General features: G+C 38.6%; 9 protein-coding genes across 9 annotated transcripts; 7 read left to right on the forward strand and 2 right to left on the reverse strand.

The window, feature by feature from the left end:
• BATDEDRAFT_84881 (uncharacterized protein) lies at nt 1-975 on the forward strand (the record flags this gene model as incomplete). The annotated part of the gene is made up of 4 exons (XM_006676001.1): nt 1-51; nt 298-494; nt 598-734; nt 828-975. The coding sequence occupies exons 2-4, from the start codon at nt 417-419 to the stop codon at nt 973-975; spliced, it is 363 nt and encodes a 120-aa protein (XP_006676064.1). The 5' UTR covers nt 1-51; nt 298-416.
• A 32-nt stretch (nt 976-1,007) lies between these two features.
• On the forward strand, nt 1,008-3,489 carry BATDEDRAFT_85862 (uncharacterized protein; the record flags this gene model as incomplete). The annotated part of the gene is made up of 7 exons (XM_006676002.1): nt 1,008-2,132; nt 2,264-2,402; nt 2,521-2,706; nt 2,798-2,913; nt 3,030-3,082; nt 3,157-3,199; nt 3,301-3,489. 7 exons carry the CDS (start codon nt 1,008-1,010, stop codon nt 3,487-3,489), a joined length of 1,851 nt encoding a protein of 616 aa, XP_006676065.1.
• Nucleotides 3,490-3,789: 300 nt separating this feature from the next.
• BATDEDRAFT_85400 (uncharacterized protein) lies at nt 3,790-4,342 on the reverse strand (the record flags this gene model as incomplete). Its single annotated transcript, XM_006676290.1, has 2 exons — nt 3,790-3,855; nt 4,247-4,342. The coding sequence occupies 2 exons, from the start codon at nt 4,340-4,342 to the stop codon at nt 3,790-3,792; spliced, it is 162 nt and encodes a 53-aa protein (XP_006676353.1).
• A 345-nt stretch (nt 4,343-4,687) lies between these two features.
• Nucleotides 4,688-4,864, forward strand: BATDEDRAFT_85863 (uncharacterized protein; the record flags this gene model as incomplete). The annotated part of the gene is made up of 1 exon (XM_006676003.1): nt 4,688-4,864. The coding sequence occupies one exon, from the start codon at nt 4,688-4,690 to the stop codon at nt 4,862-4,864; it is 177 nt and encodes a 58-aa protein (XP_006676066.1).
• Nucleotides 4,865-7,505: 2,641 nt separating this feature from the next.
• On the forward strand, nt 7,506-7,943 carry BATDEDRAFT_21940 (uncharacterized protein; the record flags this gene model as incomplete). Its single annotated transcript, XM_006675359.1, has 2 exons — nt 7,506-7,734; nt 7,786-7,943. The coding sequence occupies 2 exons, from the start codon at nt 7,506-7,508 to the stop codon at nt 7,941-7,943; spliced, it is 387 nt and encodes a 128-aa protein (XP_006675422.1).
• A 2,179-nt stretch (nt 7,944-10,122) lies between these two features.
• Nucleotides 10,123-10,522, reverse strand: BATDEDRAFT_21941 (uncharacterized protein; the record flags this gene model as incomplete). The annotated part of the gene is made up of 2 exons (XM_006675360.1): nt 10,123-10,250; nt 10,282-10,522. The coding sequence occupies 2 exons, from the start codon at nt 10,520-10,522 to the stop codon at nt 10,123-10,125; spliced, it is 369 nt and encodes a 122-aa protein (XP_006675423.1).
• Nucleotides 10,523-11,038: 516 nt separating this feature from the next.
• BATDEDRAFT_84882 (uncharacterized protein) lies at nt 11,039-12,829 on the forward strand (the record flags this gene model as incomplete). The annotated part of the gene is made up of 1 exon (XM_006676004.1): nt 11,039-12,829. The coding sequence occupies one exon, from the start codon at nt 11,039-11,041 to the stop codon at nt 12,827-12,829; it is 1,791 nt and encodes a 596-aa protein (XP_006676067.1).
• A 2,740-nt stretch (nt 12,830-15,569) lies between these two features.
• Nucleotides 15,570-17,526, forward strand: BATDEDRAFT_21943 (uncharacterized protein; the record flags this gene model as incomplete). The annotated part of the gene is made up of 4 exons (XM_006675361.1): nt 15,570-15,580; nt 15,692-15,813; nt 16,563-16,662; nt 17,274-17,526. The coding sequence occupies 4 exons, from the start codon at nt 15,570-15,572 to the stop codon at nt 17,524-17,526; spliced, it is 486 nt and encodes a 161-aa protein (XP_006675424.1).
• A 3,313-nt stretch (nt 17,527-20,839) lies between these two features.
• On the forward strand, nt 20,840-22,205 carry BATDEDRAFT_31171 (uncharacterized protein). The gene is made up of 2 exons (XM_006675588.1): nt 20,840-21,448; nt 22,082-22,205. Exon 1 carries the CDS (start codon nt 21,118-21,120, stop codon nt 21,340-21,342), a length of 225 nt encoding a protein of 74 aa, XP_006675651.1. The 5' UTR covers nt 20,840-21,117; the 3' UTR covers nt 21,343-21,448; nt 22,082-22,205.
• The last annotated feature ends 361 nt before the right edge of the window (nt 22,206-22,566 follow it).

A 22,566-nucleotide genomic window follows, 5' to 3' on the forward strand; every position in this document is an offset into this window, starting at 1 on the left:
CAGCCCCATTGCTACATAAACTATCAAGATCTGATACATATGGAATACGAGGTATAACTATGATATGATATATGTGAATGGTTTGCAGTGGTGGAAACCTGATACATAGCATCTGCCTTGTTTAAACTTTAACTCGCTTTTGTTTAGATGTATCAGATGAAATATATTGAAACGCTCACATATTGCATAGAAAACTGATACTTCAATCAACACATATCTATATTGATATATTGTACCCTTGGATTGTGTTTGTCATAATAACTTACCATCTACTTTAATTCATGTCAAACCACTCAGCCTATGATGCATCTCTTGGTGGTCGAAATATACGCGTTGCCAACCGTCGTATTGTGATTTCTACTCTTAAAAAGAGTCTGGCATTTGACTCTTCCATATCATGTTTTGACATCAATATCATGGCTGGTATTTTGGCAATATGTATTGGCAAAATGATTCATGTTTGGAACTGCGAGACGTATATATTAAAAAATTCTGTAAGTTGACTTGTCCAGTTGTTGGTGTCAGCAGGGCTTGTAACGGTAAATCTATATATACTAAGGCATGTTCAAAACTTGATACGTTATATCAATACAAAAGCTTGGAAAGGCAGGAGGAAGTTTGCATAAAGATTCGATTCTTTCTTGCTGTATCAATCTAATTGGTACAAAGATGGCAACCTGTGGAAATGACCAAAGGATTATTGTCTGGAGTCTAGAACAGTGGAAGTCAATCAAGTAAGAATACTCCAATTCTAATACAAAATCAATCTACTTGCAAAGCCACATTGATCCATCATGATTCAACTCATACTTTAATGGTTTTAATAGATTGTTGGAGGGACATAGAGGCGCTGTTTATCAAGTAGAGTTTAGTGTTGATTCTGAATATATTTATTCATCCTCAGACGATGGCCGTGTTGTCAAATGGGATTGGAAATCAGGCAAGTTCTTGATGTTGTGCACTGCCATAATATAAACCTCAAATAACCAAACTGACAACTCACAATAATGGTTGCAGGGTCAATGATTAATACATGCATGAGGCACCCATTTGCAGTCCGATCGTTTGATTTCAACTTTGAACGTCCTGAAATCATTGTTTGTGGTCGGTCGGATGGTTATGTCACAGTTTGGAACATTGATCATTTTCTGCGAATAGACAACATCATTCCAGATCCCAATTGGATGCAAAATACCATAGACGATCATCTTATTGGGTGGGCTGATAAAGATAAAAACCACTCTGGCTCGATTCTTTGCGTAAGAGTATCTCCAAACAATCGATACCTTGCTACAGGTGCAAGCGACAACACATGCAAGATATGGAATATAATATCTTATAAAAAAAGTTTGGATACGGTTCAACGCGAATTGCAGCAAGCGGACGCTATTTTAAAAAAACTTAACGGATATATTGATGTGACAGATACCGTATATGACGAGCAACTCAAATATCAAGAGTATAGTACACTTAAAATTGGCGAAGTTTCATTGAGTTCTGGATATCATGCTGATCTTCGTTGCACATTACGCCACGAAGCACCCGTATTGAGCGTCCGATTTACTTGTAGCTCTGATATTACTGTGACCGGTTGTATGGATTCTACTTGTAGACTATGGTCTAGCAGACGTGGCGAACTGTTGTTTCAAATCAACACACCCGCACCAGTAACAATGGTTCAAGTTGATATATGCGACCACATCTACCTATCATGTCAAAATCGACTTTTAATCTTTGGAATCAAAGCATTGTTCAAGGAAGACGATCTTCCTCTTTACTGGCAGCATTCAGAAATTAAACAGCGAGTAGAGCACATCATGGCTGGAAAAAACACCACGCGCACTGTATCTACCAATCAACCTGTGTTGCCATTAGCGTTGAGAACTGTATCCTTGAATGAGTTGCGACGTCTGATTGCACATGGATTGGTTCTTCCACGGTTTCTTGAAACACTGTCAAACCAATTCAATGAATCCAACAATAAACAGTTGGAAATCAATATGCGACGGTATAATGTCAGTGGACGACAGGTTTTACGGCTTATTACAAACAGCAAATTCCATCCAAAAGACATTCTTAAAGCACTTTCATCAAAAGGAAACACATCAATTTTATATTCGCTTATTTTACATGTAATTTTTAAATGCCTAAAAGAGTTTACTATACACTTGAGTTTTGTATTTGAAATGCTGGGTTTATATTAACAGAGTTATAAAAGGCTGATATTGATTGTGCGTTTGGGTTAATCTGAATGATTATTTAGGGAAATGCTATTACGGGATACATGCTTAAACTTGGATACGAACAGCTCGATGACAATCGCGACAAATCACAAATTCAAATTGATTTTCGAGACTTTCAGCCTCCATCACTTTTCCAAAGAAACAAAGATCGTCATATGCGTGAGTTTCAATTTACTGTTTTGATTGTGAGATCCAGCTATGAATCATTACGTATTGTTTTGCCCATAATGCTGTCGATTAAACTTTGGTTTGTATTATTATTTGCAATGAAAAACAGATAGCAAACCTCATGGCGATTTTGATTATGAAAAATGGTGGCAAGGATGGTATTCGGAGAAAGATCAAGATAACATGGACAATGATTATGACGATGAAGATGACGAATTGGGTGCTCGACCACCAACCCAGCCTAAAGGAAAAGTGCTTCATTTTATTCCTTCAATGCAAATGAAGCTACTCAAAGGTATTTTTGCAAAAATAACTTTGACTCATAGTTTCATTATATGCTACTATTTGGTTTGATTGTTGACACGTGGATATATTTATAAATGCAGATCTCAAGGCAAAACGAGATGTCAAGCCAATATTTTTGCGTCAACTAGCAGTGGAAACCGAGCAAGGTCGTATATTTCCCAACTTTGATCCACATGACAATATTTTGGATCAGCGAGTATGTTATATTTGATAATCCGTTAGATTCTTAAGCGTGCTGTAATCAATCATAAAGCAATTGGCGTTGAGCCTGTATTAATAGCTAAGATAATTGGTTTTCTGATATCACTATAGCCCATTCTTCCTAAGCATGCTGTCCCAAAACAGGGTGTCCGGTTTAATGAAAGGTAAAGATTGCAATATTTTGACTGTATTTATTCTGTGTAATATTCACTCTGGTATTTTTGGCTGTAATAAATAGTATTATAGGGAAAAGTAATATTGGCAAACGACAAGATGCAAGAGTGAGTTTTGCGTACTTGCGTTGACTCGAATCTATTTTAGTCCTTTCATTGACGTGAATTCGACTAATCCTTTATAACATGTGGTGGAATTTAAATAATAGGAACGAGATAATGGGCCGAGACCAGTTCCACTGGGTGAATACGCTACGTGGAAAGAATCACTCAGCAGTTCACAAACGATTTTTAAACCAGAAAGGTATCCCAATTTTTCTATACAAATTGCATCACATATTCAAAGCGTGCAGTCACCATGGAGTACTGAAAATACTAACATATGCCTTGAAATCTAAATTCTAGATATTTCCAAGCCCGAGGTTTGAACGTCACGTTTGATGCAGATCATTCAGCCGCAGTAATAGGCTTGCCAAGTAGCAATGAGCTTCAAACTCACGGACATGTATTTTTTGAGCCAATTCTTATCAGACAGAATCGTGATAGAGTATGATTAGATGTTTTTAGTGTACAAACAGTCTGCGTATTAAAGTGAAAGCATGAACTAACAGATTACTTGAATATTTATGAAACGGAATTTCTGCGACATTAAAACAGGATGAAAAGCATCAAATGGTAGTAGGTGAGCAGGTTGCTCATCAAGACGGGGTTTTAGGACAGCCAAGTTTAGCATGATGACTATTTCCCAAAGTAGCACTGGCCGTCTAGAATTTAAATTGAAAATAAATTTCAAGTGATTCTTGGACTACGATTCTGCCAAGAATAATGGTGGCAAATATTTAGCGAGTTGGAAATATGAATTTGTGAATTTCATCACCATTGAATCGCTGCATATTTTGTGGTACAGTAAATACTAGATTAAACAAGTCCAAGTTTTTGAACATTACTCAGGCTGGTGATGAGTTGCACTTTCACGACCAAAGCCTGGTATTCAAAAATCCCTCGATATTGCACGACACTCACAACTTCAGATGAGGTATTCTCAATAACCAACACCAATAATCATGTATGTAACAGACATTACCATGAGTAATCGAGTTATAATTATCCTTATAGATCCACTTGAAGCATTTCTAATCAAAAATGATAACGTACATGAGCCCCGTTGTAAGCGTCCATCATGGCGGACATGACCTTGATTTTGGCACATTTCTTTGCAAACCCATCATTGGAATCTTGAGAGATATGCATATCAATAATGATTGATGGGTACTTGTGTCAATAATTCATTAGTATGCATTAATATGCCAGTCAACAGTCATATTCAAAATCAAGTCAATAATATGTAATGAATGTCAAATCACATGCAAAGTTTAATTATGGATTCAAGTCGTGAAATTTCCATTTTGATAAATTGATTCATTTTTCCCAAATAAAATCCTAATGAACAACTCGACTCATCACATATTAAAACTACTACACTCCCACATACTCAAACGATCATTTACCACTACCAACAGTCATGCAGCAACATCCAAACCCCTGCATGACAAGGTTCAAGATCATATCAGCAAAAACTACTTGCTGTATGGTGCAATGTTTGGAGTAGCTACTATTCTTGGTAGTTTCCTCTGTAGTCAGATCAAAGAGACAGAAGTCAAACTCAAGTCCGATGTCAGTGAAATCAAGACTATGCTGACTCCGTTCATCGTCAAAGTCAAGATGAACAAGGAGAGACTTGATGACATCAAAAAAGACTTGAACAAGAGATGACGACTGATTGCTGATTGTAAATATACTAGCATTATTATAATATATTTAAAATAAAAACATGAATGTATCAATGACTGTAATCATGTCAACGAGACCAAAATCACTCATAATTGCCATGACCAGAGTGTTGGATGATCTGTGAGTATTATTAGATGATTGTGTAGTTTAACTTGTAGAGTTGATTGTCTCATTTGTCTCACAGTCATGACTCACACTCATCATGACTCAGTCGTGCGTTCCGATTGAATATTCAACATCCGATCGTGTGAATTGAATAAATTCAATCAACACATTGCATGACTTGATATCAACACTGCAATACAATGAATTATCAATACCAAATTGTGTTACAAACACTAAACATTGTTGCTTGAATGTGTTGTATTCAATCCATAACAAACTACTAATCGTGTATTTTGAACCATTCATCCACATACAATAATGTGATAATATGTTGTCAATATACAATAGTACACTATACACATGGTTGATGCAATCAATTGATGTGCATGCATGCATTAAACACAAGTATGACTGATTGTGTGTACCAAACTGGTTATTGATTGTTGTGATGATACATCGAACAGTTGAATATTTATAACATTACAATGTTGTATTCACATAAAATCAAACATTTGTATGTTGCAGTGATTGTCAGTAATTTGATTTGGAATACAAAATGATCAAATGTTAAGTTTGCTGGACATTGACTGAATTGTTTATTTGTGATATTTGGTTTGTATCAAACAAGAGTTGGGAATTGAGCAAGTGTCGACAATGTGGAATGTATTGAAACTGTAATTTCTAAATGAATGAATTTTAAAATAAACTCGGGTGTTGAACCACGATATGAACTTGTACAAGTATATTCTGGTGGTGTTACAAGTGTATTGATCAACTGTTGTATAACAGTCTCGGTGATGGTGCCGGAGTTGTGTTTGTTACCAATGGTACGCTATCAGCACAAACTCGATTGATCCAACAGTCAGTATTCTGTGATTGGTCCAACTCAAGTATCAGCACCACATGGCTGACAACCCATTGTTGTCAGTTACATCGAGTGTTTGTCCAAATAGGTCGATTCAAATGGGTTGCATATAACCGACTAATCCAGCATTCATCCATTGTCAAACAACTATAATGCACAATACCACCGAGTGTGCAATTACACACGCACTGATCAGTCGTTTCACAGTATGCATCGGTCAATGTCCAACATATGTGTGTCTGCAACTAAATTGCAGTCCATGACACATCCACACGATCCAACATGACAAATCATGTATCATGAGTCCAAGATTGATCAAAAACCTGATCACGGTAAATCCAGCATAGTGTTGCATATCAGACTCGATATATCGAATGACAGTTGCACACTTGCTGATGGTGTACAGCGTATCAATCACAATACATGCACGGTATTGCATTGCAGTCATTGGATGATAACTGGTTGCAATGTGATACCGATCGACATACATCAACATGGTGTGATGTGACCATAACCATAGTGGAATGTGTTGGAATTGACATTGTGAGTTGACAATCGATACACCATGCACATGACTGGAACATATGCATTTGAGTGTGGTTTGGTTGGTGTCAGGTTGATCATGCAATCACATCGGTGCAACGAATGAACAAACTGATGGTGATCTGAACCCATTTCAACAACAAGGAGTTGACAGTCATGTATTTGCATGCATTCAATATGTGTCGCACACCGTTGTTGACTGTTGACTGTGTATGCAGGTCAAGTTACCAACAACCACCAACCAGATCCAGTGCATACATGACCATTACTAGACTGACTGCCAAACATATTCGTGTCCAAAAGTTGATTGTGAGTTGGTGGTTTGCAAAAACCGGACACAACCAACATGCTATTGGATACAGCAACCTGATTATAGTCCAGTCGCATGGTGTGATACAGTGGTTCATGCAATACAATACCCAGATATTTGTAGTGTTGAACACGACGAATCTGTTGTCCGTGTAGCATCATATCAATTAGTAATTCGGAATCAAAGTGTTGTAACCACGGAAACTGAGTATGTTGCATTTGACTACACCAAAACTTGTTTGACATTGTTCCATTCATTGTGCAAGTACACCAGATGCCAATTGGAGTGACTGATCAGAGTCAACAAATATCACGATATTGTCGGCATACATGAACCCTCACATTGATGGTGATTTACACAATACTCATGCAATGACAATCGGTTGATATCATCGTGTATGTTGTTGATGAACACGTTGGACAACAATCCGACAGTGGACATCACCACTGGACTCCATGCTCAAATGGAAATGGGTTAAAAACCAATGATTCAGTTTGAGCACAAGCTGATGAGTATGTGTACAGCGATGTTAACAAGACCAGTGTGCGTGGTATCAATCACATGTGTTGCAGTTATCATATCAAGGCACCAACCATGACAGTGTTGAATGCATTTTGAATGTCAATCAACACAACAATAGTATTGAGCTGCACGCACTGCCGTTGTTGAACAATATCGACTAGTGAACCAACTTACACAACACACTTGTTTGGTTTGAAATCAACCATGCTCAGTGGTGACGAGTTTGTTGAGCACCACGATCCATCAATGTGTGCTTGCAAGACCTTGCATACCAGTTTATGACACACATCAATCAGTATAATACCGTGTTTGTCGTTTGTATCAATGTGATCACCGTTATTGTTGTCGATATATGCAATCAGCACAATGGGTACAGTGTATGCAGACTACCAGAAGATCGCATAGTGATCTTCAACATATTGCCTGAACTGTGTGTAGCAGGACACGATCAAATGGATTGGGTGGTTCATCAGATGTATCATCATCAAGTGTATACAATGCGACTCGGTAGATTATGACCAATATCCTGTTGTTTTTCGGGTGTTTGGTGTGAACCAGCTGCTGTATCACATCAGCTAGTCGATTTCAAGGTATATCCGAGTCGAGATCAGTTGCATCGTCACGAATCGGAACCAGTTTGGATGGTGGAAGTGGATCACGTATATGCCAGTACTGCCATTACTGCAAGTCAAGTAAATGTCCACTATCGTCCATAGCAAGATGCAAGTAGTGATTACTCGGTATGCCAAAAATAATATCACTGCTGTACTGAATGATACGATTGGCATCACATCGTATAGTGGAATGGAATGAAATGAAATGGAGTGATGGCTGTTGTGTGTGTTGCACCACCAGGCATGATTCGAGCTGCTGCAAATGTCATATCAAAACGATCATCAATACTGTCCGGTCAAGTGTGTCAGCAAACTTGATCCAGATCATATATTCATTGGCGCATTCAAGTCGCTGGATTGTTGCATTGTGTTTGTCCCAGAATGCATCTAGTTGGCTGCGACAGAGTTCATTGTAATTGTCACGGATACTTGCTGTAATGTACATCGACATTCCAGTGTTACCATGTCAAGTTGTCCGTTTGGTTGAGCGATACAGTCGACGTTTATGTTCTCGAGCAGTATGTGCATGTGCATGCAGTTTACAGTCATTCACTGTTGCATTGGCAGCATCCAATAACTGAATGCATAGCTCGTGTGTGTCCGTGTATGATCCATCAAACGCTGCATATATTCCACCAATCGTGAACATTGCAATCCGATCATAGGCATATATGCAGAGTTGTGATATGTCAGTTGAATGAGTGGAATGGACTGAATGAGTTGGTGCATGTGTATTAGTGCGGATGCAAGTGTAAATGACACACCGTCAACAACCGCAATGTTCATGTCTACACGAGCAGATTCTACAAGTGTTTGTTCAGTCTCGTCACACACAAAGTGATTGATAGAGTGTCAATGACATGCAGTCCTGCTCACTCGAGTGATGTTACTGTCTGCATATTGCCAACATACTGCATGACAGTCAAACGCAGTATTCATGCGTGTATGATGCGTTGTAATGACACATATTCAGTGTTCCAATCTGCAAACAGTAGCACTGATGAGTGATCGTCAAACGGAATAACTGCTGACAGAACATGTTGAATGGCAGACAAGACATTTCGCGTTTGATAGTCGCATGCAGCCGAGTGTCCAATGTACACAGCCAACAGTCCAAACACAGTCAGGTGTAAAGTTTGGAATGTTTGCGACAATTATGGTGCCATAAACAGTCATTTTGTAAATCCAAACCATTTGTCAATACCGAATGGTGTCTCGATGTTCGGGAACAGTTGCCGAGTGTTGCAATACATTGAAACCACACATTGTGTGCTTGAAACTGTCCGTTGTAATGCAAGTCTCGGATAATCCACATAGTCGGTTTGGCTGAATATATGTCAAAGTAGTGAGTGTTTGCTGGAAATGTTTGACACATTGACTGACAATATTTGACAACAATTAGGAAGTGGTGGGACAGTGAGGATGTCGTTGGATGCCTGCGTTGACAGTTTTTGTGTATGTGTCAGTTGTTGTACGGATGATTGGTGACAGAGTTAATGGATAGTGTGTGCGGAACATGACTCTGACACAGTAATGCGGACTCGTGCACCGAGTTGAGTTGTCCAGCAATCGATTTTGGAAATGTGTTTGATGTGATGGTTTGAGATGAATGCCAAATGACCACGAATGTTACCCATTGTCATGGCAGTTGATTGTTGATTCAAAACGTTGTTTGTTTGGTATTAATGGTTAGAGTGTCACTCATTGACCTGTCAGATCAGCAAGTGTTATTTTGGTGAGTTTCGTGTTTATTGTAGTCACATCAACATCAGCAGGTTGCACTACGGATTTGCTTGACAGAGTTGCAGATCCAGTTGGATTGATAGACGAGCAACTGTGCAAACAACTGTGCGAGTTGCAGGATGTTTGAGATCCAACAAAACACTGCTTGCACACAAGTTCATGAATGCAGATTGTCAGACTTGACCATCAACTCGCAGTATAAATTGCCTGTACGACAGTTTACATGCTTACCCATCAACAATAAACCCACATAATCAGTAAACTGTCAACGAGCAGCCAGCTCAATGGTCGGGTTGATGGTTTTTGTTGGAGTTTCTGGATCAAATCTGACCTGATTTGTATCGAGTTGGGTCATGACTACAAGTTTGACAGCAATAGATTGATCCACTAATAATCTGGTCGTGTTGTTGATTGTATGGATGTTGGTAATCCGTTGCAGATTGATACGGAATGTGACCAGAATACCACAAAGTTTATTGAGTGTGCACATTGCATTCGATGCAAAACGCAATAAACAAATGCGAGTTGCAGCATTCATTCAAGGTTCGACACCAGTCGATACAGCATTGACCGCAATGGCATTTATGTCAACAATTGCACGATTACGGAATAAGTCGATTGTTGCTTGGCATTCCGTATCGACAGTCTGCGTGTGTGTGCAACGTGCTGTTGTCGCATATGAACAACTTGGATTGACTTTGTGGACAAAACACAGTCACAGTTGCGGTGATGTCCACAGTCGTGGAAATGGTTTTGAGTACCACAACTGGTATAACAACTACAGGTGTTGGTGAGCAACCAGAGTCCAGTTTGACCAAGATCTGTCCCAGTAATGATCGAATGACATTGTCGTGTTTGGTCATCATGACAACAATGTCATTGGTTTGACTCTGCAACTGACCAAATGCGCTAGTGACAGCGTTTTCAATTGAGTTCATATTACTTGTGAGGATCGTGAACATATGACGGCACTGATAGCCGACATTATTGTCAAGTGTGTTACAGTAAATCAAAGACACAAAAGAATGAATCAATATTCGATTACGTCATTTATTAACAAGTGAGTGAGTGTGTTTATAATATGAAAAAACAGTGAAAGAAACCAAGAATACAGAAAAAGGCTATGCGGATCCCAGTTTAAACGTCATTGTTAATGGTTTTTGATTGTTAAACTATTCAGAAATGTCTACGATCGCAGCCTAAACATACACAGCCCACACATTCACACACTACTAATGTCTCACACAATGCAAGTCAACACTCTCACACTAGTAATGTCTCACATTAATGAGACATTAATTCTGGTGTAAATTTAACTAATTTCCAAATATTTAAATCGTGTGAATTGTCTTGAAATATCCCAAAATTTTGTTATTTTGACTCGATTAAAAAGTCGATTTTTGTTTTACAATTTGACAAATAAATTGCTTTTTTACTCTTTTTCTTTTCATAAAATGTCAAAAAGATATCTTAATGTTGAATACGCTGGAACCAGAACCAGAATCGACATTACTGACTTTGAAGACCTGAGTGACGCTCAGGATGCCATCAAGGCAAAGTATGGCCCTGCTATGGCTGACATTGGTGCTCCTCAACTCCAGCTCTACGACCAACAAGGCCAGCTTATCGCAGACCTAGATGACATAGCAATTGAAAACACTCCTCAGTACTACAAAAAACGTACTCGAGGAGGCTCCTGTGTTGTTATTGGTGTTTTACCTTTACCTCCAAGACAACCTACTCAAACTGACCTAGATTCAGCATCTGCTGCAGCCTCGACCTCTCACTTACCAGCAGAGGAAGGCCCCTCTCGCAAACGACAACGTACCGAGCCTGAATCTGAATCTGAGCCTGAACCCGATAATTTGACAACCCGACTAAAGTCGTTTGCAAATGCCCAGCTGGTCGATGAATGCATTCAGTCTCAAGACCAAAAACTGCTCCCATATCCTCAAAACGAAGTTCAAAAATTATATGTCAGAAAGTGCTATAAAGATGTCTTTAAATTGCTTCTGGCTCAAATTGGTGATAAGAAGAAATCATTTGCAATATCTGGGACGCCGGGCATTGGAAAGTCGCTATTCTTTGTCTACATTTTGTACCGCCTGATCAAGGGCTCTCGTAAGAAAACTCTGTCTCTAAAGCCAAACCGAATTGTTTATCAAGTGGGATCTACGTACGAATGCTTTGACTTGCAACAACAATTCGTCGCCAGGACCACGAGGTTTGATGCGGAGGAATTGGTTAGGAAACAAGATACATTCTACGTTATTGATGGACGAACGTCTGAACCGCTCGTTTCGTCTTGTATTGTCTTGTTCATTTCATCCCCCCGTTCGGAATGGTACAAGGAATTTGTGAAGCAGAAGATGGCCAAGGAATGGTACTTTCCTGTTTGGACTTTCAAAGAGTTACAGGCTTGTTGGCTCCACTGCTATCCGGATTTGCGCTCTAAAACCTTCAATGAGAGATATCGCATCTATGGTGGTGTAGCTCGTTCTGTCTTTGATACTTCATCAGATCCAATCAAGAAAGCTTTGGCCGACGTTAATGCAGTCAAAGGGACACAAAGCATTGGAGAACTGACCAAAGCATTTACGACATCTCACACTTTGCTTCATGTTATTGTGTCAGACGACGGGAAGTACGAACTCTTGCATCTTGATATCGCTTCAAAATATGTTGGAGAAAAACTCTGGCAACGTCATTCTTCTCAAATGATTACCAATATACAGGTAATGCTTGGTACTCCAGACGAGATTTCAAGATATTTTTTCGAGATATACGGACACAGGGTTTTTTCTACTGGTAGGAAAACTCTCAAATGCAGATGCCTGGAAGATGGTAAAGCGACAAAGATTACTTTGGATGCACTCAATGGTCAACGAACTACATTTGGAAGAGATACTATCCCTACTGCTGCAGCACTTGATGGCAACTATTACGAACCGACAGATGACGATAATTTTCCAGCAGTTGATTCACTCAGTCAACAGGGAATGTTTCAATTTACAGTTGCTGCTGAACATCCAATTCGCGGAGTTGATATTCTTACAGAACTGTGCAATTTGTATGATGAACCCAAACTTTATTTTGTGGTTCCACCTCGCCGATTTGAAGGGTTCGGGGAGCAGAGTTTCAAACCAATTGATGGCACAGAGCAGGTACAACCCATTCCTGGATTGAAACAATACGTTATAAAACTCCCTATAACGCAATCAGATTTGAAGAGTAGAAAGTGGTAGTTGTATTTTACAACTGAAATGGCATATTTTCAACCATTCCAACCATTCCAATTATTTGATAATTCAATGTTAATAAAACTGGCATCATACAATTGTGTCCATTCAAGGGATTGATATGCATTTAGCATGAAAAGTCCAAATTCAAGTTTACTATTGTAGCATACGCTTTTTGACAAATAATGGCTCTGTTAACACATCCTTGTACCATCCAATCGTGTCCGATTGAAGCATCAAGTATGAGTTTGGCAGACAACTTGCAACTTTAATCAACTTGTATACGGTAAGCATTTTGATAATGTCGGCATTTGTCAGGATATCACACCTGACAACTTTGAATCGAATTTAGCAGTGATTATAGGTGAAAACACCAATCTAGCACATCAACAATTTCAGACAATTCCAGACAATCCGATTCTGATTAGTTCTAAAACCAGAACTCACATTGTAACCACAAACCAAATGCGTTCAATATCAATCACAATCATCATGGACGAATGTATCAAAGTATGTCGTCAACTTTTGAATATTTTAGCAGTCTTGCTTAAAACAAGTGGTATCATCCAGTGCACTACATATACTACTCATGGTCATTGACAACTGATTGTGTAGTAATAGTGTTAGTGTATTGTGAGCAAATTATTGATGATGGAATAACACACATTTTGGGCATGATACTAGAAACACACAAATTTCAAATAACTGCGCAACTATATGTTCAAACTCTGCTCCAAATATATGTTGTTGTATACAGCAAACCTGGTAAAGTGTTGTATTTTGTCATGGCTGCATTGTTCCAAGACATAATTCGAGGCTTGTTACAATGGGTTACTGGATTTGATATCCAATAGATTTGATAAAAGTGTTGCAATTGACATTTATGTTTGTGGATAACAATATTTTGGAATCAACTCGTTCAATTTGGAAATCAGTTGGATTTCTTGCTGATATCAATATCAATGTCAGTTCAACTCAATTGATTGGAGTAGCACTCGAGTGCTTGCAGTATTGAGTTTGGTTCAAACAGTGATCCACAGTGACACACTGATTATTATTTCAGTGAAAATGAGACATAAATGATCATTCCCAAAACAAGGAATCTGAATGACTGAAATGTAGATCGTGGGCATATGACTGCATGTTGATGGTCATCATTATTGACAAGTAGATCACAGCAAATCAAAGATACAAAGGAATGATCCAATAAACTAATTGCGTTGTTTATTAAAGAACGGGAAGAGTGTGTTTTTATAATATGGGAGAGCGATGAACAATACCAGAAGGAATGTATGCGAGCCATCGTTCAAGCATCATTGTTGAGGATACCTAATTACTATAGATCTTCCATCCGAGGTGACTGGTGATCACAACTGATGATCGCATCCCAGATATATACAAAGGATTCACTCAGTGAAAATCAACAGACTTGACATCTCAACACTCTCACATTACAATGACATACGCTATTAACTGTCCAACAATATCGAGTTTAATTTGGCGGATATTAATCGGTGTTGCTTGATCATCAAATGGCATACATGTCTAATGACCGGTATCAGAAATGGACACCATCAATCTATCAAAATGACACAAATGGAGCATACATTGCAACTGATCATATATTGAGTTGTATAGCAACATATTGTGTAGTAATCATGTGTGATCCATTGTAAATCATAACTACATGTCTAGCATACTTTGTGTCAATTACTTGTCGGTATAAAATGGATGATTTGTCCAGTTTGTATTCAATCAAATGTATTGTAAAAATGGGGTTTTTGATCAACTAATACTATATGACCATGAATGATGGAACTGGAACATGATTACAAGTATACACATTCAAACATCTGAACAACTCTGATACAATCAAATGTATTGTCACTTGTCAGTTCTACATGACTGTATCGGATCTGTTCAAATACCTGTGATGTGTATATCTGCAACTCAAGATCGTGAATGATGTTTGTAGTGCAATGTCTGTCATGACAACCCATATCAGTTATACAGTGTGTATCATATTTTAACAGCACTGATCATGTTTTGATGGATTGTTATACGTCGCAACGCTTTGAAAGTCAATTCTACCACGCAAGTCGTGAGATTGCAAGTCGAACAATATCTCGTGTGGTAGTGCTTTCATATGGAGCAATATTGTATCACATCAGAACATTGTATTAGTCGACAGGCACACGATTGTGATGGTAATGGTTTGCAGTTTGATACACGTTTGACAAATGAAACGCAAGTTTATTTGGACAATTACGAGTGTTGGCTGATTGCTGCAAGATTGCACCAAGATTGCTGATATTACAACAACCACAAATGTGTCCAGGACTGCTGTGAGGTTCCAGTATATGGACAGTTGGTAGGATTACAACAAAATGGCATTTGCAAGTTTTATGTCATGGCTATGTGGGATCATGCTGTATTGATATGTCCATCTATGATACAGTGCCAAAAATGTTGAATGAACAATGGGTAATGAACAATGAGTAATAGAAATATAATTGGTGAGCATTTTTCAAAGCATACATTAGGTGACATTCCGTATAACAATATCAACAAAAACAGTAGTTTAATGGATGAATCTAGAAATATTATACCATCGACATTGGATTGCTACTCGAGACTGATTGGTGGTTGATCAAATGGAACAATGAAATATTTGACTGGTTGTGATTAAACATACATTACAAATTGTAATTTACAACGTGGTTGTAGTTGGTAAACCGATAATGTCATGCATCTACAGTAAGATCCAAACCCAAACTAATCCACTCCAATCCAATCCATTCTAGTCCAGTCCAGTCCAGTTCATTCGTGTTGTTTTGTAATCACTGGATCGTGTAATATTTCATTTAGTGACCAAGAGTTGTCAGGAATCAATTGTTGTAATGAGTGGTTCAAATTGATGTTTTGTGTGTTGATCACAATGATTGTGTATTACAAGATCACTTGCGGTATTGATTTGTCAATCGACGAGTGTAAGTCACTCGAAAAGAGTTTACTGGACTGTATGATTGGAAACAATACCACCACTTTGGCACAATTGATACCCGATAGTGGATTGACTGCATGATTATTTGGCAGTTGGATCAACTCTTGTATCGTTGGAACCCAATTTGACAAGCCAGCCATATCCATACAAAACAGACGACTCGAATGGCGTGTTTGTAGCCAGTGTTATTATTTGAACCAGTCTTTCAGTTTTTCCAACCTTTCCAACACTTTCAATCCACTTGATCCACTTGATCCACTTGATCCACTTGATCCTTGTATCAAGTCGGAACATTTAAAACATCTACCATAAACCATTACAACCAGTTTTACATATTGGATCTATAAAAATGTTGAACAAGCTCAAACCAGCCATTGATTAAATCGAGTTGTTAAATGCTGAGTTGCATGACTGGTTGTGGATAGCTTATTATTGACTACGCCATTCAAATACCGATGATCGAAAACACCAATATTTCAATACACGATTCGATTGGTAACAGTGTGGTTTGGGTATTTACTGTTGTCAACCGATTTCAAGTCTTGTTGATAAATGGTTGCACTTTTGACAATCAGTATATCCGCAATCAGTTGAAATTGGTTTTGATACTGTATGCCAAAAACCTATTTAGTGTTGGTGTGATTCAGGTTTTGAAATACTTGTATATTTAGACATGCCAACAACACATCAATGCAACAATACACTGATTGACAATATATACGCTGAATAATCCAGATATACTTGATACTGTATTAGAACCAATCAAGTTCAACTTTGATTTGAATGTCATGCACAATAGTAAAACTAAACGTGTGATATCAACGATCCACCTAGTGTATGTTGTATATCGACATCATGATGCATACCACGATCACCACATGATGGTGCACAAACATGTTTGACATGTGTCATGTAAACACTCGATATGCCGTGTATTGGCATCTTTTATCATAAACCAACAGCAAGTATATTTGACTGTAGCGATTTTTACTAGCATATTACATCAATCGACTATGCTGATCGACTGTCATACACACATAGTATACCATAGCATGCAATATCACAGTATTAGTGGAATGTATGATACTGTTGATGACAGATCCCAACAGAATCTGAATGGTTAGATTCGATATTCAAAGTAATGTATTGCTGTATGTATGTATTGGTCAAATTGTAATACAAGTAATAGCAATGCATTAGTATGCATTAGTATGCATTAATATGCCAGTCAACAGTCATATTCAAAATCAAGTCAATAATATGTAATGAATGTCAAATCACATGCAAAGTTTAATTATGGATTCAAGTCGTGAAATTTCCATTTTGATAAATTGATTCATTTTTCCCAAATAAAATCCTAATGAACAACTCAACTCATCACATATTAAAACTACTACACTCCCACATACTCAAACGATCATTTACCACTACCACCACTACCAACAGTCATGCAGCAACATCCAAACCCCTGCATGACAAGGTTCAAGATCATATCAGCAAAAACTACTTGCTGTATGGTGCAATGTTTGGAGTAGCTACTATTCTTGGTAGTTTCCTCTGTAGTCAGATCAAAGAGACAGAAGTCAAACTCAAGTCCGATGTCAGTGAAATCAAGACTATGCTGACTCCGTTCATCGTCAAAGTCAAGATGAACAAGGAGAGACTTGATGACATCAAAAAGGACTTGCACAGGAGATGACGACTGATTGCTGATTGTAAATACACTAGCATTATTATAATATATTTAAAATAAAAACATGAATGTATCAATGACTGTAATCATGTCAACGAGACCAAAATCACTCATAATTGTCATGACCAGAGTGTTGGATGATCTGTGAGTATTATTAGATGATTGTGTAGTTTAACTTGTAGAGTTGATTGTCTCATTTGTCTTACAGTCATGACTCACACTCATCATGACTCAGTCGTGCGTTCCGATTGAATATTCAACATCCGATCGTGCGAATTGAATAAATTCAATCAACACATTGCATGACTTGATATCAACACTGCAATACAATGAATTATCGATACCAAATTGTGTTACAAACACTAAACATTGTTGCTTGAATGTGTTGTATTCAATCCATAACAAACTACTAATCGTGTATTTTGAACCATTCATCCATATACAACTCAACAAAATAAGTATAACAAAGGGTATTCCTATTAACTAATATTTGCTATTTGAAAAACAAAAGATCATTTTGTCAAATAATCTAGACGGTAACAGAAATCAAAAGAGCAGCAAAAGTATGACCGGTTTCCAAAACATCAAGTAGCTGAACTCGATGATGGAAAATGCATCAAAAGATCAATTAGATAGCAGGGGGTCAGTCTAAAAGATGAAATGAGATTGTTAATATCAAAAGTGTAATGAAGAGTTGGTATGGAAATAACAAATTTCATGCAAAGAACCCATATAATGAAATGAATCTACAGTCCAGAAAGATCCACAAGTGGTTTAATTTTGCCCTTGCGTGATGAGCCAGAAGAACGTGAACGGCTTGTATTGCTGGTGCGAGATGGACTATCTGATTCTCTGTTAGTATACTCTGAATATAAACCTTCTGCTCGGTCTCGCGTAGGCTGGCTTGCATTAAATGACCCTACTAATGCAGAAGGCGGTGGTGAAAAAGTTCGAAGTCCAAGATGGCCCGTGCGACTTGCTTCGCGTGCTTCGTGTTCTCGACGCTCCATTCTGCGTCGCTCTTTTTCTCGACGATAGGCCTCTTCAGCATTTACAGAAGTAAAGCTTTGTGACTGGGGACTATCGGAAGAATACACTGTTTGATTGCCTCCAGTGCTGCTTGTCGTTGCTGCCTCTCTTGCGCGCCGAGCAGCATCGGATGAGCTGAATTGAGAGCCACTAAATGAAGTGGTAGAGAGTGGAGAGTCATTGGTTCTAACAGGAGACGCATCTGACTGTGGATTCCCGATAATAGGAAGCTGAGCAGCAAATCCATTTGAAAAAGGGGTTCTTTGAAAATCACCATGTGCATTTGAAAGAGTGCGCAGCCCTGAATGATTGGGTGACTGAGATTTGGTAGAAGTTCCATTAGTTGATGTCTGCATTGCTGCTGTTCGCCGCCGCAGTGCTTTAGATGGTATCTCGCCTTCATAGTCTTCAAACATCTCTGGACAATCCATGAAAAGATGTTCATTTCTGGCAAGTCGTAGTGCTAGCACCCAGTCATACAGTCTCTCACGCTTCTCTACTGATATAAATTTACAGTAGTCGTGTTTGTTTTTGTATAACGAGACACTACCGGTCGACCGCAATGCAAAGCAAAACTTGGTAGGCGTCTTTTTTTTGTGCTGGGACAGTGTGTATACATCAAACTGTGACAGATTGCACAAAACTGTTTCTGTAGACTGTATCATCCAAACATGGCGTCCATTTAAAACAAGAAAGGGGTGAGCTAATGTAAAACACAATAGTGCAAGCAGAGCAACTCCAAAACGACAATCTCTTACATCAGCCTCTTGAAAATAATAAATGATAGAATCTCTAAGCACGCAAAACCGTTTATGCCATTTTCCAGGCTTCATTTCCAAGTATAAATATCCTTGAATTCTAGGGAATCTACCGGTAAGCGACTAAACTCCAAGAAAATGGATTTGTTTAGCAATTGATCGACAAAACATATCATCATCTGCATGATAAACTACCTTGCACGAAAGAGTAACACGGTAACCATATTTTTTCATGACAATGGCATTGAGAGAATTGGTTGTATCCCAGGCAGAAATAACATCCGTTACGATTTCCCAATCACGAACCGGTCTCTCTAAAAAGCAAATTTAAAATAAGTATATGAAACAACGTCGCCATGAGTTGGTATTAAATCCTGCAAGCTATAAAAACAAACTAATCAAAAGCTGTGCTTACCAATACCCATATCGTTACATAGTTCGAATAAAGCCCAATCAGGAGATGCATCTAGATGAAAACTGTCAATAACATTTCGCACTACCTGATCAGCCGACATTAACGAGGTAAGGACAAGTGTTTTAAACGATCGTGCATCTTCAATGTATATACGAGTAGTAATCTAAAAATATAGTATCTTGGTTAGTAAACGGTAATGTCATACAAGACAACTTCCTATCAACTGCACTCAAATACTACACATGTATTTAAAGTAGCAAGTCCTTACTTTCTTAACATTGGCTTCGTTTAGCTTCGATATGATCAAACTAATTTTGTCTTGTCTCAATTCCTGGGCATCTTTATATTGAGCAACGTATTCGTTAAGCACAACTTGAGCAAGACGAGACTCGGCTGATGCACTTGCATGGCGAGAAGCTTCAGTGTTATGGCCATCTTCATCATCCGATCCTTCAGGAAGAACAAATCCAGGAATAACAGGAGTAGGGGACAGGGCAAGAGATCGATTAGTCAATCGCTGTATAGGCTGAATAGAGAGATCGTCGGGATGTGAGTGCTTAAACGATCGGTTGCGGCGAATGATTTTATTAAGCACATTGAGTAACCCATCCATGTCCTCGTAATCTTCTACAGTGGCATTCTGAAAAGCAGATTTTGAAACCTGTGAAACTTCAGAGGATTGAGCATAAGAAGCATCATCAAGTGTTTTTTGTAAAACATCCTCGTCTGATGGAAGTTCAATATCTTCATCCTTGTTTTTTGGTTTGGACTTGATTCTTGATGGAGGCTTGGGCTGTGCTGCATCAGACACTTTGTACTCGGAATCATATCCAGCTTTTTCTGAAGCAGAATTTTGGGCTGAAAAACCTATGTCACTATTGGTCCGAGAATTATCCGATTCAGTGTTGGTGTTGACGTGTTCGTCTGATTCAGATCCGTCTTCAGAGCTACTATACTCGTCTTCAGAGGAGTATATATTATATCGATCATAGTCTTCACCATATAGTTCGCGGTAATCATCTGAATCGTAGTTATCTTCTGCATCCAGGTCAGGAGCAAGTGGTAAAATATCGGGTTCGACCTCTGATGTGCGTGGTTTCAAAATAGACGACTTTCGACCAATCGATTGCCCAAAATTAGGGTACGATGAAGAGAAGGAAGATACGTTACTTTTTCCAGAAGTCGCAATCGAGTTGCTACGGAGCATGGCAATTGGCTCAGCTGATGCAGACATATCAAACTGCGAGATTGAAATGGGTGGATCGTCCTCATCAAAACTAATGGCTCGCACCATAGTAGGTGTAAGTGAATCCAAAGACAGAGGCGTTTGTCTGGTATTGTTTATCGTCTGAGAATCTTGAGTAGGCGAAAAAACAGGACTATCAGACATAGAAAATGAAGCAGCAGCAACCTCATGATAGGGAATATGAATATGGGAGCTGCTTGCAGCTACACGAGAGGCAAACTCAGTTGGAGATGCTTCATCTACAAATAATACTGACTTGGTGGTATCGATCGTTTGGATGTGAGCAGGGACAGCACTGCAATGATCCACGACATGTGAAGCTGGTGACACAACCAGATCACGTACAGTACCAGTATGAGCACATCCAATTGTGATACTATCCTTGCTCATTAACTTCATAGATACAAGGGACTCTGTTGCGACTAAATCCTGCAGCATTGAATCAAAGTCAATATCTGGTTGCACCGAAGGTGGAGACTGGTACCCGCAAAAATCAAGCAGTATAGTGTGGTTAAAGCATGGAGCCAGTAACAGCAAAAATTCAGTCATTGTTTTCATAGGACGTATGAAATCCAAACATACAAGTTCGATGAGTAAAAACCATCCAATCCCAGATTAACGTGAGTGCAATGCATTGATAGAATCGGTTATTGATGTACCAAGTCCAATTGATGAATTCATATGGTAATGTCCATCCAGGTAGTGTTTGATTCACATGGCGTATAATGGGCAAACAGTCAGCAACAAGACAGAGCATCCAGTCAATGGCAGCCCAATAGTGGAAAACAACGCAATGCAATTGACAGAAAATAAGCCATTTGTATTGGATGTAACAAGACAATAGGAGTCATTACAGCGACAGCAAGTTGCAATAGAATATTGTAGTAATCCACCCGTAGCGCAGTAGCCACAGTTGCAATTTCATTGGAGTAAGCGATGGAGCGGAGATAACAAGAGTATGACCACAAGTAGATATGCAAATGCATTAAACGAACAAATAGTGTTTATGAGATCAAACCAACATCAGTTGTCAAAATAGAGTGCATAGAAAGAGTAAGGAGTGGTTAGCCGCCATTTTTCAAAATAGTCACTCAAGAATGACAAATATACCTGCTGGCATGAAGAGGTGGAGAGCCTAGCGGAATCTGAAGCAGTGCTCATATGAGCTAGTAACCGTTGTAATAGTAGTAGTAGCTATAGTAGTAATGCAATCGTAGTATAATTCCACTAAATACTCATTCAATGGCAACATCAAACAATTCAAATTTTAATTGTTTCATGGCGACAACGGGTTCACTAACCACTTGCAAGCCAACAGCCATCAACGCTGCTATATCTTATTGCGACATCCATCTGTATAATCTACAAGACTTGAAGTACAAGAATGGGCTGGACAATGGTTTACATTTTCTGGCAAAATAAATCTTAAGGCTGCCAGTTACGATCCAACTAATGGTCAAGGATTCGAAATACTGTATATTAGCCTGTCTGTCTTTGAAAATGACGGCTGCAATGCACTCAATGCCAGTCTACTAATTTTCCGAGTAGATGGTTTATACGCTACCACCAAATACTGATTTCAAAAATTATTCGGGAGA

The sequence above is a fragment of the Batrachochytrium dendrobatidis genome (genome assembly GCF_000203795.2).
Source record: "Batrachochytrium dendrobatidis JAM81 unplaced genomic scaffold BATDEscaffold_1, whole genome shotgun sequence".
In the NCBI taxonomy this organism is placed as follows: Eukaryota; Fungi; Chytridiomycota; class Chytridiomycetes; order Rhizophydiales; genus Batrachochytrium; species Batrachochytrium dendrobatidis.